Below are 20,857 nucleotides of genomic sequence, written 5' to 3'. Positions count from 1 at the left end.
CCAGCTACAATAGTCATTTCCAACATTAACATTGTCAACGCTGTATTTCTGATCAATTTGATATTATTTTAATGAACAAAAAGTTAGAAATGTCCTTGTTTTTGAAAGGAAAGCTAAGTGGCCCCAAACTTTTGAACGGTAGTGTATGTCTACGCCCAGTGTAGTGTATCGGTACATGGACAAATGGGCACAATCAGCTGAGTAAACAGTGGAGGGAATATGTAAAACCACCACTGTATCGTAACAAAGAAAAGTGATGTGACAGCAAGCAGCCCTATCTGACCATATTATTAAATCATAGCAGTCTACTAAATAACCTCAATCACAAATGGAATTTCATGTTGAATAAGCTCCGAGTGGTGCACTGGTCTAAGGCACTGCTAGAGGCATCACTACAGACCCTGGTTCAATCCCGGGCTGTATCACAACTGGGAGTCCCATAGGACGGCGCACAATTGGCCAGCATCTTCCGGGTTAGGGGAGAGTTTGGCCGGTGTAGGCTGTCATTGTAAATAAGAATTTGTTCTTAACTGACTTGCCTAGTTAAATAAAGGTTCAATACAAAATATAAAAAAATTCTGAGAGTTACATTTAACAAAATTCATTAGATGTGAATGCAGCAGGGAATTGGGGAGCAAAACAATAAGAGATGTTTAAAGGGCTCAGATTCCTGGGGTGGAAATGATATGGCCTACACCTCGTCTTCCACTGTATCCAGTTACTCTGGTCTACCTCCTCTACTACCCCCTCCTACCCCTTTCCTCCTCACAGAGCCCCGGCCAGACTATACCAACAAAATCCTCTTCAAACTAGAGGGGGAGTCTGCTGCAGTCTCCTGGCAAAACCTTCATTTTAGGCACGTGTTTCCTGACAAATAGAGCTTGAATCAGAGTCAGTCCTTTTTCTGCTTTACCTGTTAGGCTGCGATGAGATTTATCCCTGTCAGACATAGTCTCCTTGATGCTCAGGGCTGTGCTCTCCTCCCCTCCTCTCCCCATTGGTGAGTCAGTCAAGAGAGGAGCTTGAACAAAGCATTGAGAGAGAGGAGCTGCTGGGAGAGTGAAAGAACTGATACTCTCACTGACTCCGTCGCCTGGACAACCAGGCACAGAGAAGGGAGGGAAGAGAGAAAGAGAAAGGCAGAAAGGGAGAAAACAAAAAAATGATAGACAAGACTTATTAAGCAAATTAAAGATCTCATAAATCTTGTGTAGGAGAGGCTGTGCTGAGGTGCAGTCGCTCTCCCTCGTGCAGCTAGAGTACTATGAAAATAAAACGGATCAACAGAGAAAATTAAGAGAGCATCTGGAGAACAAGTTTGAAATGAAATTGTTCAGCATAGGTTTGCATCCTCAGAAGAGGACCCCATAGGGCTGCACATCCCATCAGTTCATATCTCTACTCATCAAGCTCAGGTAAGGTTCCCCAGCTCTGCCATACACTGAATGCATATTTTGTTTGGATATTACAGATGCTTAAATAATCAACTACACACCACAACAACAACAACTGAGCATGGCATTATCCCGTCATTCTCTCATTTACTAAGCCAAATAACATAGTCAATAGGTGGCAGCAAAAGGTCAACTCTGCCTGCAGCTTCTGAGGAGCACAGCTGCAGTAAATTGAGCTCTCAGGTGGATAGAGAAGTTTCAGAGACCTCCGAAGAAACCCAGGACCAGGCAAAGATTGCATTGATTTCGTTTGTTGTCAAACTTCACATGGTATTGCATTTGAATTCTTAGATTGAAGGAAATTGCCCTGTAGATCTCCAGGCAATCATTCTGTCTTTTGCAATCACCCACCATCTCTCACGCAAGTGTAGCAGCAATGGTGAGCTTTCAACTTCAGGTTGTACTTATATTTGTTGAGGGGGTCATCCATGTATGCAAATATCAAACAAATTACTATCATTAGGTGCAAAAGGAGCATGAGAGCGTGAGGTCTTAACATTTGCACCGTGCTGAACCTTTATATCCTGGGGATATGTGAAGAATAGAGGCATCGCCCTCAGTGATTCTCATGTAGTGATACTCAGTGCTCATACATAAGCAATGTCTGTTTTTTGGAGTGCTGGGCTGAGATGAATGTCCCTGTATTAAATGGTGTTGCATGCTCTGTGAAATTACACCATGCTGAATCTGTGGGGCAGGAGAAACAGTGTGAAATCCATATTGGATGAGATGGAGGGAGGATGAAACAAGAGGGAGGGAGGGGAGGAAGGAAAGAAAGCAGAGGGGAGTGTACTATTTTTAGCTGTTGTCAGTAAGGAAGGTTATGTACCCCCCTTACCCCCACCTTTTGATATGCTTGCACACACACACACACACACACACACACACACACACACACACACACACACACACACACACACACACACACACACACACACACACACACACACACACACACACACACACACACACACACACACACACACACACAGAGAGAGATAGAGAAAGTAAGAAAGAAAAGCTGTATACGCCTGTTAGTTAGTTGGATGGCATGCTGGGAGTGTTTATAGTACCACATCAGGTCCACATGAAACTAACACAGTTTGCACAGTACCAAGAAAACAGCACACTGCTACACAACTGCAATAGTCACCAACTGACTTTCAACCCTGGTCTTTGGTGCTTCACACTCCAAAGTCAACTCAAAAAGCTAGCATTTGGTCTGTGGAACAGTTCAATCTTGAGTCCTTTAGAAAGTTTATTCACATAAGGATATGAGTTGGTATTTTTGTATTTTATTAGGATCCCCATTAGTTGTTGCTAAAGCAGCAGCTACTCTTCCTGGGGTTCACACAAACATAAGACCTGACATAATACATCACATTAGTAGAAAAGGACAGAACACATTTCTTTTTGATTAGTTGTATCTGGGCAATTGGTATATCACAGCATTGTCAATAATGTCAAAAATTCTCGACCTCATCAAATTTATTTATTTTTGCTGTGGAAAATCTGTAGTTGAAAATAACCTATAAATTCTACTGGACAGCAGCTCTACAATATGGGGCTGAAACTAAATGTCAGACCAAGGAGTGAGTAAGACTAGAAGGATAAAGAGTTCCCGAATCATGCAGATTGAAACCGATGGGAGAATGCTTTTGTTGTCCATAAAGCCAGTCTTCACCAAGTTCCCTTCTATTTTTATTCCCCACCTGCACAGTCTAAATTGACTCCCTCCGCTCTCAAGCACTGAGAATAAATAGAAAAGTTGAACGATTCTCTCAGCTTGTCAACACATTCCTCATTCTCGGTTCAGCACTGGGAGCGTTACCCTGCAGTTGAGGCTTCTCTCATAATTAATGTACATTAGATATCGTATGGTTGGCAAAGCGGTGCAGCTGAATTCATTAACAGGGGAAAATGATGTGTCCCAGGAGCCTGTCAGAGACAGATTACTGTAGGAGGCATGGCAGTAATCTGCCTGTTGGTGGAGGGAGCCAGGGAGGGTCTACTTTACACTATGTCTGTGTAACGGTGCACTCAACCAGCAAACGACCATTAACATGAAATGCACAACGTTGCTTTAATAGCATAACAGTCTTTGATGAGTGGTGTAAGTATGAGCGGCCAGCATGGTGTCTCACGACAACTGATCAGAAATTCCAGGGATGTGGAGACAAACAAGGCAGTTATGGAAATGTACAGAGCTAGCAGATTTAGACTGCCTTGAATATCAAACAGCACAAAGCTGCCTTTTATCACACAGGAGATCATCATTTGTTGATGGGTGACTGTTGCAGCCTAAGGTCCTCCATTCCCCCCCCCCTTTCTCTCCCTCCCTTCCTCTCTCTTCTTTACCATCTTCTTCTCCCCTCCCAACGGACTGATCTTGTGTCTAATAAATTTGTCCTCTGAAGAGGTTGCAGACCCAGATGTTTTCCCAGTGCAGACAGATGTTCAACTGCTCTGTTCTCTCAGTGAACGCGAACATTGTTGTCCAACTGTGTCTTGAACTATGGTATGGCATTGGGTGGGCTCTATTTATTTAAAAAATGTTTTATTTCATATTTTTCTTTAATTATTATTTTTCTTTTACCTTTATTTATCTAGGCAGGTCAGTTAAGAACAAATTATTATTTACAATGATGGCCTACCCCGGCCAAACCCGGATGATGGTGGGCCAATTGTGCGCCAACCTATGGGACTCCCAAACACGGCCAGATGTGATACAGCCTGGATTCGAACCAGGAACTGTAGTGATGCCTCTTGCACTGAGATGCAGTGCCTTAGACAGCTGCACCACTCAGGAGCCCATTGTCATGGTGAACTCCTTGAATATAGTGTATTTGTGGCTATGTGCAATTGCAGCTGCAAATCTGAATGGATAGCCTAGTATGGCTGATAACAGCTAATTACACAAATGATCATAATGCCTATCTTGGTTCTTGATCAATGGCCATAGGTTTACTTAACCACCAAATGAACAGTAGATCCAAACACACTTACCTCATCGTAAATGTAAATATTCAAGACCCAGGCTGAAGACAGATGCTCCCGCTCTTTTGGCCTCCCTTGCCCCACCTAGATGACCCTTGAGCTCTATTTTAAAGATAGTAGATGACTTGCCAATTTTCCTTTAACACGACTATTGCCACTTGAATACCAAGTCACTGCATTATCTTGTGTTTGCAGCGGAGTGAGAAGAGGAAGGAACAATAGTTTGACACGATCAGGCAGAAGCTGTCTATCACCTAACATATTCCACACCTCTATCTTACATTCCACACCTCTCTCCCCTGTCAGTAATTAGACAAGTGAGATGATTTAATTTGCTGCAGATCAGCCGAATCCAAGTCGACTGCTGATATGGACAAGGGCACCACCGAGCACTCAAGGGGAGATGGTTTTCGCACACACTGAAGGAAGGAGTGAGAGGAATCAAATTGCAGCCAGTACTCTCTCTAAGCCCCCAGCCACAATTCAGCATCTTAAATGGTGGGCTTAGCAGACCATATACTGCTTTGGGCCCTTGAGACAAGGTCCATCTTCTTCCTAAATTCTCCCCTTTACTTTTCTGTGAGCTGAATAGGAACCCTGTGTGTGTCTTGGCTGTTGAGGGACATATTTAATTGTTGTGCCCTTGTTGGCTGTGTACTGCAGAATATCCTGAAACCACTATTATGTTTGCTCTGTAAATCACCTATAGTGTAGGTCTATGTTTTCATGTCCAAGGACAGAAGAGGATTTACATTAGGAAAGTGTGTGATGATGAAGTACTCTGTGTGTTTGACAGGTGCTGCCATGGACTTAGAAGACGAGCCATTGTTATTCCAGAGCAGCTGGGATGCTGAGGAGGAAGAGGAGCAGGACGAGGAAGATGGAGAGTCAGATACACAGATTAATGGGGGGAGCAGCACCACTGGAGGCAGCATAGTGTGGGGGGCGGTGGGCTGGGTCTACACACAGCCCTGGGTGAGTGGGGTGGTCCTGGGAGTTGGAGTCTTTCTTCCCTGTGCCCTCTCTGCCTACATGTTCCTATACTGCCCCCCATTGGACATAGACCTTTCCTACAGTGCCTTTGAGGTTCACAGCCACTTCTCCGCTGAGCGGTTTGATGCACTCACCATTGCCATAAAGACTCAGTTGGGTTCCTGGGACAGACGCAGGCGTGACGTGAACCACTATGACTTCACTGCTCTACAGGAGCTGCTGTTGGACAGACTGGGTAGGCAGGGAGATGAAGCATCCAACTGGACATCACACGGAGGGCTGAATTTGAAATCTCTGAAAAACCACACGTTCAAAAGAGTAGTTAGGCAACAGAGAGGAGTTGCCCTGAGTCAGCAAGAGACTGAGAGGCATATAGAGGCAAGGGCTGGTAAAGCAAAGATAAGAGAGGAGGATAAACATACAACTAACTTAGGAAAACCTGAGAGGCATGAGTCCAAAGGGGAAGAGGGCGACAGAGACAGATCTCGCACTAGGATGCGCAGGTTTGCTCCCAACTACTCATACCTGCAGAGCCAAGCCCTTTGGAGGATGGAGCTGGTGTTTGTAGCTCAGGGTGGGGACGACAACAACATCTTCACGCCAGAGCGTCTCCGCACCATCCACCACATAGAGCACCTGCTCATGCAGCACCCCCAGTTCCACCAGTTCTGTTGGAAGCCTCTGGAAGTCCTGAGAGACCTGCCCCTGGGCCCCTCCTACTGCTCCCCTCCAAGTTCCCTCCTCTCCTACCTCTTCCCCAGTGAACGGGGAGGCAGGATCTACTATGATGGCATGGGACCTGACCTGGCTGACATCCATGGTGAGTCTGAGGTTCATACAACTTGACATTACTGTAGGTACAGTCCAGTGGCGATCAGTGCCGTTTAAGATCCGCAAAGACATTTATTTTTTCTTCATGGTATGGCCTTATTACTATTACAGCATATTGGATGACTGTCATTCATATTCCATTCACCCAGTTTAATGTAACTGTGATAGGTTTAATCTACTACATGATACTCTACTTTTCCCTATATCCATCATGAGGTTGCTACAACCTAGCCTATGAATGAAAGTTTACAATGTAGATGCACACAGGTCGAGCTGATATACAGTAGGGTGCAATCATTAGTCCAACAGTTTCTATTGGACAAATTCAGGTCTGTTTATCCCCGTTTTGTTCCGCTTGCTTCCAGTTAAGAAATGTTTTTCAGTAGAATAAATACACCCCTGATCATGTGTAAACATAGTTAACTTTCATAGCAGCCACGTTGAATTCCTTCATGCATCTATGCGCTTTCCTCCTCTCCCCTTGTCCCTTTGCTTGTGGACTTCAATGCACAACACATAAGCTGTATGTGACCAGGCAAAAACACCTTTCCAAGCCAAACCATATCATAACCGCTACACACAGTCTACATCGTTATCTCCATATTAGATAAAGCGACGTCATAGTCAGCATAGCTAATAGAACTAACATGTTAGTTAACCCACTACAATCATGCAGTAACATTACAGTGTACAGTCAGTAAGCAGTTACACCGGCAGGCCGCAGTGGCAGTAAATTAGTCAAACCAAAAGCTTACCTTGACTTGAAGGACTTCCAGTGTTGTGTTGGGATAGTCATAGCCAGCTAGCTAACATAGCATCCCTCTGTCTGAGCAGGGTAGGCAAAACTAAATAACAGTAGGCAAAACTAAATAACATTAGCTGCATTAGCTAGCTAAGTAAGTGAAACTGAAATTGAAAAATGGCACTTTCTTGCTTCTCCATTTTGGGAAGAAATGTATTTGTTCAAACTGTTCAACTATTGTATTTCTCTCTCTTTGAGTTAACTACTAACCACAAAAATTCAGTCTTCAGTCACCCATGTCATAGACTGTTCTCTCTGCTACCGCACGGCAAGCGCTACCGAAGCTCCAAGTCTAGGCCCAAAAGGCTCCTTAGCAGCTTCTATCCCCAAGCCATAAGACTGCTGAACAATTTATCAAATGGCCACCCAGACTATTTACATCGATCCCCCCTCCTTTTTTTTACGCTGCTGCTACTCACTGTATATTATCTATGCATAAGTCACTTTACCTTTACCTACACGCACATTACCTCGGTAGCGGTACCCCCTTTATATAGCCTCGTTATTGTTATTTTATTTTATAACTTTTTATTTTATTTTTTACTTAATTTATTGAACTGCATTGTTGGTTAAGGGCTTGTACACAAGCATGAGGTTGTATTATGTAACAAATACAATTTTATTAGATTTTATCTTCTGCAGTGTTAGCTAGCTGTACCTTATGCTTTCAGCACTAGATTCATTCTCTGATCCTTTGATTGGGTGGACAACATGTCAGTTCATGCTGCAAGAGCTCTTATAGAGCTCTGATAGGTTGGAGGACGTTTTCATAATTACTGTGTAAGTTTATTGAAGGGGGTGAGAACCATGAGCCTCCTAGGTTTTGCATTGAAGTCAATCTACCCAGAGGAGGACGGAATTGAGCTGTCCTCCAGCTACAATATGGTGCTACCCCAGAGAGTGCTGTTGAGGCTACCGTAGACCTTCATTGCAAAATAGTGTGTTTTAATACATTATTTGGTGACATGATTATATTTAGTATAGCTTTATCTGAAAACACTAACTTTTTTTATGTATTACGATTTTTATTATCACAGAGGATGGTCCTCCCTTTCCTCCTCTGAGGAGCCTCCACTGGTATAGTCACTGCTCTGCATGATTAAGTAGGGAGCTTGTCCTTCATTTTATTTTGGGAGGTCATTTGAAACATCAGAGGGATCTGGCAGTGACTAACACTTTGATCTTCACTTGTGTTTCTGTTCCCAGGTGCTCTGAGTCTAGCGATTACCCACCCACAGTTCTACTGGTATGTGGATGAGAGTCTGGCCCCTGACCGGCTCTCCTCCTCTCTCCTGCGCAGTGAGATCCAATTCGGAGCTCCGCTGCCCTCATACTACTCCCTCCAGGACCGGCCCGAGGAGCAGAGGCAGCGCTTCAGGAACTTTGTGGTTCAGTACGCTGACATCCTGGCTCAGCAGTCCACCAGGTGGGCTATGGCTTATAAAAATTAAAAAAAGAGCAATCGATATTGAGATTAACTGATGTTGTTCTTCATTTCCCCCAAGACTTGGCTTTGTAAATATTGTCTCCGCTTTCCAGACCAATTGAAATTAAGCACATCAAAAGAGTACCTCCTTTCATGACACCCACACATTATTCTTCCATTCTCTGGGTTTGTGTGATGCCAGCCAGGTGAAGGTGCTGTATGGGGGCACAGAGCTGTTTGATAACGAGGTGAGACAGACCTTCCACAGAGACATGTTGCTGGCGCTGATCAGTGGGGGCTGCATCACTCTACTGGTCTATGTCCTCACCTCCTTCTCAGGTAATTTCCCATGCACTCTCTCACCTGCATTGGATATTACATGCATGTTATTCTAACATTTCCTATACTTAATTTGCTGTCATACATAGTATCTGATAAAAGCTAGCATAATTATCTTATTCTTTGAATTTTGATACCACATGAGCATGAGGTCTCCCACCCAGTCTATTTGGTGCGTCTCTACAGTGTTCCTGACATTCTTTGGGCTCACTAGCATTGGTCTGAGCTGCCAGGTGGCTCTCTTCCTCTACCATGTGGTCTTTGGGGTGAGATACCTTGGCATCCTCAATGGAGTTGCAGCCTTTGTGATCATTGGCATTGGTGAGTGACAATATTAAAATATACTCTAGAATTTCTCTCATGGTCAAACTGGTTGAGAAACAACATCTTTGTTACAGGTAACATGCCACTCTTTATTCTGTTTCCCCTCTTACTGTTCTCCAGGTGTGGATGATGTGTTTGTGTTCATCAGTACATTCAGACAGGCTTCCCACTTGGTCCACCCGGTGCAGAGGATGATGTACACGGTGAAAACTGCTGGCCGAGCCACCTTTCTCACCTCCTTCACCACCGCAGCTGCCTACGCTGCTAACACCTTCTCACAGGTACTCAGAAATATTGTCAGGCCATATATCATAATCCTTCCAAAGGGAATGAATAGCTCTGAGGTCAAACTGTCTGTATACAGTATGTATCAATATGAAAAGTACAATGTAAATGTATTGAGATATTGAGGTCTTTTACCCTTACAAACAGATTCCGGCAGTGCATGACTTTGGCCTGTTCATGGCCCTCATTGTCAGCTGCTGCTGGCTCTGGGTGTCCATCCTCATGCCCGCTGCCCTGTGTATCTGGACCCAGTGTGTTGACCCCCAGGAGAACACCTGTCTCAAGTGGTGTGATTCCATCTTTCCTCCTTTTTTTGCTAGAGAACAGAGTTCCTACTGTTGTGCAGCTTGCCTTTTCATTCTGTTTTCCTACTATGAACAAAGTGAGGATCTAAAACTGCATCTCTCTGATGCACTTTATTTTGAAGGTGGAAAGCACTTACAGGACTGTCAGTCAGTCACAGTCCTTTGTCAGATGAGGATGAAGATGTGGCCCTCCTGTCAGTGGAGATGGAGCCAGGTGAGATACTGATCTGGACAGAGCTGCATAAATGAATGGCAGGAGAATGAAAGGTATTAGAGTCCTGACACTATTCATCCCCCCTCTCTGTCTCATCCTGTCCCATCTAGGCTCCTGTGACACTGATGTAGATGCAGCCATTTTGTCCCTGTCAGTGGAGACCTCGCTCTCATCCCCAGGGCGGGGGACTGCAGGCGTGGTCAGCGCTAACCTTCAGTGGGCTCTGAGGCACTGGGTGGCAGAGCCAGCCGTGGAGAAACGCAAAGTCATTCTAGGTAAGGCTCTGTCTGTCTGCAGGGGCTGGGAAAATCACATCTCATGATGCCCATATGCCTTTTTCAACTTAAGTGTTTTGTATTGCCTATCCCTTGCTCTTCCTCACAGAAAAGCAATGTAATCTAATGCCTCTCCCCTCAGTGATCTACCCCATCTGACCTGGCTCTCTCACAGGCCAGTCTTTGTCTTGCTGCCCATAGGCATCTACATCCTGGTCCTGCTGCTGTCTGCTGGGTGCTGCTGCCTCCTGCGACCGGCTACTCATGCCCCGTTACTATTTCGCCCAGACACCAACCTCCAGACTCTACTGGGACTGAGGAACAACCTCAGTGCCCAGGGCATCTCTTGCCACATGTGCTCTGGTGAGACGTCACCATCAATCTGTGTGATGGAACCCAGATGGGTGTAAAGTAAATCAATTCCACTACTTTAAACCCAAATTAACTTTAAACCCAGGTCCTGCAACTGTCTGGCTGTAAATGTCTTCGTATGGCATGGTACAATTCATTTTAAACTGGGATATTCATTTACAGTCGACTCCTGATAAGAACTGACTCAATGACATTTTTCTTCCTACGGATATTTGCATGCTCCAGTTCAGTGCCCACATTCACAACACTCCCAGGCCATTGCATGTATCAGGATATTAAGGTCAGCCGAGCATTTGGCTTTGATTTGAAGTGTTGAATCGAAGTGTCATATTTCCTGCAGGTCTGTTCATGGAGAAACCACATCTTCTGCACAGCCCTACCCATACTACCCCCTCCATGCCTGGGTTTCACGCTCAGCAACATACACAGAGCCCTTCAAACTCAACTCTACAAAGCCCAATCACACCAAGCATATCCTCCATCACAACAGGTACTGGATAAAATGGTATTATACATCCAAAGAGGATCCACATGAATATATCCGTGGCAATGTTCTGGCAATGTTTTAATGTGTGCCTCTATTTCTCTACTGCTGCCACTGACTATATCATTTCATGGCAGGGCCTCTGTTGACAGTGTATGTCTCTAAGCTGGATGTGGGTGCTTCTATCACTCTGTACCGCTTCTCTCTGAATAACAGCGTGCCATCGCCCTGGAAAAGCCTCAGTGCCGGGCATGGAGAAGTTCCATCCTTTCAGGTTAGGAGACCCACAAATATAAACACACTATTTCTGGGTCATGATCTAATATCTCACCTCTGATAACCAACACTGTGTTAACAACCCTCCAGGCAAGCTTCAATGCCATACAACTCTCCTTCCGTGGCCTCCAATTGCTCTTAAATACAAGTAAAACTAAATGCATGCTCTTCAACCGATAGCTTCTAGCACCTGCCCGCCTGTCCAACATCACTACTCTGGATGGCTCTGACTTAGAGTACGTGGACAACTACAAATACTTAGGTGTCTGGTTAGACTGTAAACTCTCCTTCCAGACCCATATCAAACATCTCCAATCCAAAGTTAAATCTAGAATTGGCTTCCTATTTCGCAACAAAGCATCCTTCACTCATGCTGCCAAACATACCCTTGTAAAACTGACCATCCTACCAATCCTCGACTTTGGCGATGTCATTTACAAAATAGCCTCCAATACCCCCACTCAACAAATTGGATGCAGTCTATCACAGTGCAATCCGTTTTGTCACCAAAGCCCCATATACTACCCACCATTGCGACCTGTACGCTCTCGTTGGCTGGCCCTCGCTTCATACTCGTCGCCAAACCCACTGGCTCCATGTCATCTACAAGACCCTGCTAGGTAAAGTCCCCCCTTATCTCAGATCGCTGGTCACCATAGCATCTTCCACCTGTAGCACACGCTCTAGCAGGTATATCTCTCTAGTCACCCCCAAAACCAATTCTTTATTTGGCCGCCTCTCCTTCCAGTTCTCTGCTGCCAATGACTGGAAAGAACTACAAAAATCTCTGAAACTGGAAACACTTATCTCCCTTACTAGCTTTAAGCACCAACTGTCAGAGCAGCTCACAGATTACTGCACCTGTACATAGCCCACCTATAATTTAGCCCAAACAACTACCTCTTTCCCTACTGTATTTAATTTATTTATTTTGCTCCCCATTATTTTTATTTCTACTTTGCACATTCTTCCATTGCAAATCTACCATTCCAGTGTTTTACTTGCTATATTGTATTTACTTCGCCACCATGGCCTTTTTTTGCCTTTACCTCTATCTCACCTCATTTGCTCACGTCGTATATAGACTTGTTTATACTGTATTATTGACTGTATGTTTGTTTTACTCCATGTGTAACCCTGTGTCGTTGTATGTGTCGAACTGCTTTGCTTTATCTTGGCCAGGTCGCAATTGTAAATGAGAACTTGTTCTCAACTTGCCTACCTGGTTAAATAAAGGTGAAATAAATAAAATAAAAAACTCCATCATATACTTAGTATAGCTTCTGGTGTCTCTAAACAGGCATACAGTGGACCTCACAGCAACTTCAGCACCCACATGACTGTGTGTGTGTCCCGTGTGTACCACCCCCACCCTCGCTGGATGATCACTTCCCAGTCATGTGATCCACGCCACGGCTGGAGGTCAGAGTTCAGCTTCTATGTGGCATCGGCTGAGCAGCAGCACAGCAGGTAAGAGGAATGATGAGGGACAGATGATGACTAATTCACTATTCAGCCAATCAGTCAAGCTTTTTGTGGGCAAGTTGTTGACAGAGCTCCTTGTGCCTCCCAGGAGGTTGTACTTTGCCCAGCACAAGCTGAGTCCTCATCCCAGCCGAGTCTGTGCAGAACCACCTGGCTGTGTGATCAGCTCCGGGCCTGACGGACCCACAAAGGGCTTGTTCTACATTCCACTCCCCACAGGTAAGAGGGAGAACACCTGGAGTCAGAAGACATCAGGGAACTGCATAAATACTCTGCATTGGTTTAATGAATGTTTGCCTATGAATGTGAGGGAGTTACTTTTTTCCTCATTTGTACCTTATTTCAAAGATTCCACCTCAACCAAACGGTCCAAGACTTCTGGTTTTAACCCCTGTAGTGGAGGTGGCTGTGGCCAGCCAGCAGTCCGTCCTCTGGTTGACACTGGTGCGATGGTGTTTGTGGTTTTTGGAATACTTGGAGTCAACCGCACCCAACGCACAGACAACCACGTTATTGGGGACATGGTGAGGGTCCAACTGCATGACAATAACGATATAAGGTGTAATTCAATAATCAATACTGTTTTAGTGGTATTGATTTGTTCTAAAATGATCTCCAAAGGGCAGTGTGATATTGGATCCAAACTTCGATATCTTCCAAGAGATTGGACACCTCTGCCAAATCTGTAAAGCTATCAGTGCTAATAAACAGCTTGTGAAGCCGGGAGGAGCCCAGTGTCTACCGTCAGGTACCAACTGCACAGACAGTCTCACAAATATAACCGCACACATAAACCATGTTTGATACGAGTTACATGTATTCTCTCTCTTGTACTCCCTCTCTCTCTCCCCCTTAGGCAACAAGCTTTCTTCTATCCTGCCCTTACTCAACCCAGACTGCCACTCCCTCCCTGAGCCCAACCTTCTGCCAGGCCAGCTATCCCATGGGGTCGTGGGGATGCATGGTGGCAGAGTAAGCTGGCTCTCCATGGCCTTTGAGTCTGTGAGTACAACGGTTGTCTGTGGTGTATACTACCACCTCTAATGTAATGTTAATGTTGTAGCCCAGTCCAGATCTGTGCCAGAAACTGAGCCCATGTCTTTTTCATCTGTCTGTTCCCAAGACCACCTACAAGGGGAAATCCTCTTTCCAGACACACTCAGACTTCCTCCAATGGGAAACCTTCCTACAAGAGCAACTCTCGACTCTCCCAGAGTCCTCTGCTCTACGGAGAGGTTTCCAGACCTGTGAGCACTGGAAGCAGATCTTTATGGAAATCATAGGCAAGTGGAGAGGCCTGAGGACACAGTTGTTCCATACCTAAGGCAAAATCAATAAATGTTTCATTTGTATGTATCTAAAATATTATTTCAGTCCTTCTGGGAATGTAACCTTCCTGTGCTGACTGACTACCTCCTCTGTGGGTTTTCTGTAGGTGTCGAGAGCGCCCTCTGCAGTCTGCTCCTGTCCCTGGCCATCTGTGTGGCAGCTGTGTCTGTTTTCACTGCCCATCCGCTTCTGCTACTGCCAATACTGCTCACCATCCTGGGTAAGACACTGCTGATCAAGCCTTTGTCATCAGACCCATTATGCATAGACTGCAGAGAAAAGTCTCCAATAATAAGATATGATGCCGTATTGATATGAAGTGTTATTGGGAATAATGTAAGAGGAAGTCATTAACTGTTGTACTGTACATACTGTATTTTCTGTGGTTTTAGCCTTGGGAGGGTTAGGGGTCATCTGTCTGTCAGTGTGCAACATTGAGCTCCTGACCAAATACAGGGGTCATCTGTCTGGTGGTGGCCATCATGTACTGGCTGGGCTGGGAGTTGGGGGCGGTGGAGGCCATCTCTCTGTCCATCCTTGTGGGCTCCTCAGTGGACTACTGCCTGCACCTGGTGGAGGGCTACCTGCTAGCTGGGGAGACCATACCAGCCACATCAGGACACACTATGGTACATCCAACACATAATCTGATAATCATCTATAACTGGCATAGAGGTATTGAATTCACTCCTTTATATATTCTACTGTAAGAGAGTAAAACTATGTAAATTAAGAATTTGCCTCAACCATATTCAGTTTACTTAAAAGGTCCATTGCAGCCGTTTTTATCTCAATGTCAAATAATTTCTGGATAACAATTTAGTACCTCACTGTGATTATTTTATTACAATTGTCATTTAAAACAAACAACAATAGCTTCTAAGCAAAGAGCAATTTCTCAAGCAAGAATTTTGCTAGGACTGTCTGGGAGTGGTCTGAGTAGGGAGGGGAAAACTGAAAATGTGCTGTATTGTCAGAGGTTTGGAAGTGTTTCTTATTGGTCTATTGACTAATTTACATCACCAGGCACGCCAAAAATCTCCATCCCTCCAACACAGGCTGAAATGTCAGGCTATCTTTTCAAACTGCTCTTACACTAAAGGGGCATTATCATAATTTTCAGTATTATTCCAACCTCAATTTGGAATTATATAAACACAGACAATTCACATTTTGACTCCACAGGGCCTTTAAAAGTCATCATATTTAATTTAATAAGGATGAGGTAAATAATGCAAAAATAAAAGACTCATTTCAATCTGTTTTTCATTCTCAGAGCCTGTCAGCTAAAAGGCAGAGAAGGTCCCTAGATGCAGTAAACCACGTGGGAGTTGCCATTGTGTCCAGTGCTGTCACCACCGTGATCTCCACAGTCCCTCTCTTTTTCTGTGTCATCGTGCCTTTTGCTAAGTTTGGCCAGATTGTGGCCATTAACACAGCAGTGTCCATCTTGTTTACCCTGACTGTGACTGCAGCCATGTTGGCCACCATGGGCCCTGCCAACTTCAACAGGCCTCCTGGTGCCGTGCTGAAGGCCAGCCTGGCAGTACTGGGCACCACAGCCTTTGGCGCTGCCTTGTGCTGGGCAGGAGGGCAACTAGGACCAGTCACCTGGCACACAGCAGTCACCATGTGACCCCACAAACATAACTCAACTACTACTGTCACCTCTGTAAGCAGAACCAAAAGGCTCGGTCTAAACATCAGTGTAGTATTGTTCTATAAATGCAAGTGGAAGGTTTCAGATGTACGTAAAAGCATCTTGTGGAAGTAGATATTTCTTTGTGTGGATGATGTAAAGTTTAATCATTTTTTCCCAAAAGAACAGAACATCGTCTGTTGAGAATAGGTAGTCTGCAGGACTTGCTTTGGTTTCTGTGGATGCAGCCTACTGCTGAAAGGAGATGACACAATGGTTGAGTCCACATTGTTCTATTGTCCACGTTATTCTGTTCCTGACAGTAAAATCACTGACTGTTCTCTGACCTGCTGTTGTTAGCACTGACCTCATCTCTGGCAGTTTGAAACCACACTTTGAGGTCCAAAAAAACAGGTATTGTACCATAAACAAATGCAAGCCAGAATGTGTCATGCACTCCATTATTCCAGGGATATCACTTATATCACATCCCACTGGGTACATACCTCAGTTCAATGTCTAGTTTTGATTAACATTTGGTTGAATTGTCAACTAACATGAATTCACAACCTGGATTTAGGGGTAGATGTCACATAGTACACGTAAATCCAGGACACTGCAATTAGTATGATATGTTACGTTTCTTATGGTATGTACTAATTTGTGGATCTCCATCATCCATTTTGTATGATATGTTACAAATGATAATTAATATGATATATTATGAATTGCAATTCGTACAATATGTCAAAATATATATATATATAAAAATGTATGGTGTTACGAATTTTGTTGTGGCTAGCATTAGCTAGTTGGCTAAAATGAGCTATGCTGGCTAGGGGTTAAGGTTAGGGTTAAGAGTTAGGTTAAATGGTTACGGTTAGGTAACATTAAGTAGTTGCAAAGTTGCTAATTAGCTAAAATACAAAGTTGTTCTTTATGAAATTCGAACACACAAGCTTTGGGTTGCTGGACATTCGCAACCATACGAGCCCATGCCAAAAATTACTACTGTATCATACTAATTTGAGTTTACTATGTTATGTCTAGTCTATCAGACCAGGCTGGAATTCAATATGAAATCAACAAACAAAAAAAACAACTTTCTCATTGGGTTTAGGTTCTATGTTGGGTGAAAAAATGACAACATTCCCTGACATTGATAACTTTTTGCAGATCCAATCAATTATCCACATTGATTCAATGTCAACACAGACCTTTTGGTTGAAATGACATACAATTTCTCTTCACTTATATGATTGTTCAAAAGAGAATGTTAGGAGTTAAGGTTATTCACCACAAGGCAGATAAATGTACATTTAGAAGGATGTAAAAACATGGATGAAAGGTACTGCAGCTGTAGGCTTACTCCAGGAATTAACATGGGTAATGGGGAAATTATTTTCAAAATTCCCCCAAAGTTGGTACAATATGCAATTCCACAAAATACAAACAGGTTGTCGCCTTTTAGCCTACCATATTTACTTCAAACAAAGTCGCCATAAATGCAAAGCGAACGCATAATTAACACTGTCGGACTGCACAAGTGAGCCGAATGCAGGTAATTACCATCAGGAAACCCTTACAGTAGGCTATAGCCTAGAAATGAACATGAGCCTCGCTGGGCTGCTCTTACATCTGTCATTGTGAATCTTCAGACAGCCACGAATTTGACAGGCCTATGCACAATTCACTAGGCAGCTCTGTCACACGCACAATTCAGAGGCTATTCTAGAGCCTTAGCTATTTTCATATCCAGTCCCAATACCACCGAAACGCCAAATCCTGACTCCTGTATCGCATGAAAATTCCTAACTTTATTCTGTAATCCATGTTGCATTATTTGGGCTCCCGAATGGCGCAGCTGTCTAAGGCACTGCATCTCGGTGCCAGATGCGTCACCACAGTCCCTGATTCGAATCCAGGCTGTATTACAACCAGCCATGATTGGTAGTCCCATTGGGCGGCGTACAATCGACCCCGCGTCGTCTGGGTTTGGCCGTAATTGTAAATAAGAATGTGTTCTTAAACTGACTTGCCTAGTTAAATGAAAAGTTAAATAAAAAAATAAAATAATGATCAAGGCACGTCTCACCTATGCATGGCAAAATACCTCTATAATATTTCTCCATCTTCTCTGCGCAGTCTGGTATTTGCCCATAATGAGAGCTTTGGTAGAGATTGTGTGATCAAAAAACGGTATGCGAGTAGATATTCATGTTTTTGAAAGAGTTGGTCCCTGTTAAGATCGCCTACCTTGATATTTAAACTATTTCCACTCTTCATCTCCCCATTATTTATGAGCTGATCTGCTATCTGTATCCCATAATCATCACCTATATTTGGAAAAATCTAGTTGTTCTGTTATTCGTTGGAGGTTATCTGGCATTTTAGCAATTATGCCTTTTGACTGACATTACAAAGTTCGAATGGTTCGACAACCCTGTACTCAGAGTGCGCGCTGTCTCGAGATATCCTACTGCTGAAGTGCACTGGCGAGCAATCATATTATTGCTGAATATATGTTTAATTTTCTCTGAAATCTGTACATATTGGCGCATGCAGCCAAGTGATGAGGTGGCACAGCGACCTTCTTATTTGGAGAGAACCCTGGAATAGTGACCATATCTTGGTTTTAAACGCTTTAAATGCATTTCCGATTTTTGCTGTATGGGACTATCGGGATAAATATGAATTATTCCCGGTATTTAAACTTGGTAGATTTTCGAGAAAATATGAATCCCTACTGTACTCTGACTCTTGTCCGTTTTATATATGTGCATCTTAGATGTAGTGTGAGATGTAGCTTAATGTGTAAGTATCTATGCTGCTAACACACATTTGGAAAGGGATTTCTTGTATCTTGTGACTACTAACACACTCTTTAAACGCTGCAACATACTGTGCAAATAGAGCAGTGATTTGAGGAGCACCTTGGAGGAAAGGAAATTGCAAGTCCAAGAACAATGCCACAGCCAGGAGTAATTCAACTTCAACAGCAGACAAGGACATTAAGGAGAAGCCACACCTACCTGAACAAAATGCAACAACAAGAAATGCTAACCTGTCATTGTGGTTCAAATGTACTGTGCATTTCTCTCTGAGGTAAGAGGTACCCTATCTTCCTGCACTGCAGATTGTAAATGGGAAAATTGTAAACATAGAAAAATGTGAGTGGTGAAGGTTTCTCTCTTCTATGGCACAGTACATCTTAAAACATGTTCTTTCCTTGATGAGTGTTAAAAAATGTATTTTTCCCATGTGCTTTTATATCAATAGTAGGCTTGTATGCTTTCCTTTACCCCTTTCCTGTCCGCCTACCTACAATACACAAACCTCTACCAACTGCTCACACATTGGCTGTTTGAATGACTCAACCCTAAGATAATAATAATAACATGATCACTTGTGAGCCTCTCAGGTGAAGGCAATCAATGCTCTTTGCAAAGCACTTGGTGGTACTTACTATAACTCACTCGGCTCCCTCTACTGCTTTCAGGCTAGTAGAGAGCACTGTTTTATACACCAACGCAAAGGCTCTCTCCTGCCCTGCAGACAAGGTCAAACACATTGGTTAATTTTTGTGACACAATAATGGTTTTAAAGGGAGTTACTTGATGTAACTGTAACCAGTCTTGTTATATGTGTGTATTGCTGTTAATATTAAATAAAGCAGATATCTTTAGAAGGATGTTCTTGAAAGTGGTTATTTTCTTTCACTGCATTTCAAAGTTAATTTTAAAAGATTGATAATTGAAATTATATAGGCTAATGTTGGCATATAACCTTTGAATGAGCCATCTGTTTTAAATCACACATTTCAACAGCACTACCCACTAACTCTAAGCATTTATAGATGTTCTTGAAGGGCAAACTACCAAACAGAGATGTTATTTTGGTAGTATTTGATTGCAAGTACTTCTCTCTACAGCTGAACAATCGAGTGGGTTTAGTGGTGTGTGTCCTTGCGTCCCCCCCCCCCCTGCCTCTGATTTAGCTTGGTAACACAATGTTTCAGGAGAGCAGGGATACTAAGAGAGATGTCATAATCAGCTTAGTGTGACACTCAGCCAATGTGAGAGCTAGGAGAGCTTGACATGTCTCCTCTAGTGACAGTTAATAATTCATGACAAATATCTCTGGATTAATAATGAATTGCAATGAGTGTAATGAATGTTTCATGTCAGCCATTAGGTGAACACAGAACTGTTATTGACACAAGCCTTATTGTCTGATGACTAAAATCACACATCAGCAGTCTGCCAGCTTATGTTCAAATATGGAATTAGTATATATATTGGATGTCTGTGCTTGGAGATTCTGCCAACACTGTATACAGGGACAACACTATTGGGATTTCATCATTTGCAATTACTGTGCATCAACCATGGCAGAGCACATAATATCTAGTTAAATTAATTATTCCAAATCAATTTGCAGTTTAGCTACAGAATATTTCATTTTTTAATTATTGTACAAAACCATGTCCTACCTGCCAAGCAAGAAAAAACAAATCAAGAAATACTATTCAAATGATCACATTTTAAAATGCACAAAGACCACCTATGCTATATTTTACTCTTAGATGTACAGATTTGGTTTCCAGTGAGCACAGCTAGTGTGAATTCACTGTTTGGTGCCACCCCGAGGACGATTGCTTGATACCATCTTCACTCATGCGACATGAATAATAAGGCAGTATTTTACAGAGCAAAATGGTGGCTGAACCATTGTCAGAGGTTATTGGATATGTTCACAGGTCAACATTAGTCAAACTCAAACTAAACATAGGAAATAATTTAGGAAGATTAAATGTTGTTGCTTTTTTTGTGGGGGGTGGTGTTGTGTGATTGAATACCTGAACATTCTTGGCCTTCATTGGTTTATGGAGCTTGGCAGTCTCAGACCTATGTGCTTCAGGCTATTAGAAAATAATCAGTCTTGTGAAAGCATTCTCTGCCTCTACAGTGCCCAGGGCTCTCACCTAAACAGAATAGGGTAAAAACACAGCTTAAATGACACAGGAG

The 20,857-nt window shown here is 43.3% G+C and overlaps 1 protein-coding gene across 1 annotated transcript; it reads left to right on the top strand.

The window, feature by feature from the left end:
- The first annotated feature begins 1,037 nt into the window (after positions 1-1,037).
- disp3 (dispatched RND transporter family member 3) lies at positions 1,038-16,596 on the top strand. Its single transcript, XM_064937339.1, has 21 exons — positions 1,038-1,415; positions 5,248-6,264; positions 8,284-8,503; positions 8,706-8,842; positions 9,029-9,163; positions 9,287-9,447; positions 9,599-9,738; positions 9,879-9,970; positions 10,081-10,245; positions 10,447-10,608; positions 10,958-11,107; positions 11,239-11,375; positions 12,678-12,847; positions 12,951-13,081; positions 13,211-13,386; positions 13,484-13,610; positions 13,719-13,864; positions 13,986-14,145; positions 14,298-14,411; positions 14,648-14,820; positions 15,468-16,596. The coding sequence occupies exons 2-21, from the start codon at positions 5,256-5,258 to the stop codon at positions 15,825-15,827; spliced, it is 4,065 nt and encodes a 1,354-aa protein (XP_064793411.1). The 5' UTR covers positions 1,038-1,415; positions 5,248-5,255; the 3' UTR covers positions 15,828-16,596.
- Positions 16,597-20,857: the final 4,261 nt, after the last annotated feature.

The sequence above is a fragment of the Oncorhynchus masou genome, chromosome 25 (genome assembly GCF_036934945.1).
Source record: "Oncorhynchus masou masou isolate Uvic2021 chromosome 25, UVic_Omas_1.1, whole genome shotgun sequence".
In the NCBI taxonomy this organism is placed as follows: domain Eukaryota; kingdom Metazoa; phylum Chordata; class Actinopteri; order Salmoniformes; family Salmonidae; genus Oncorhynchus; species Oncorhynchus masou.
Note: the sequence above shows the minus strand (reverse complement) of the source record. Positions and strands in the feature narration are given on the sequence as shown.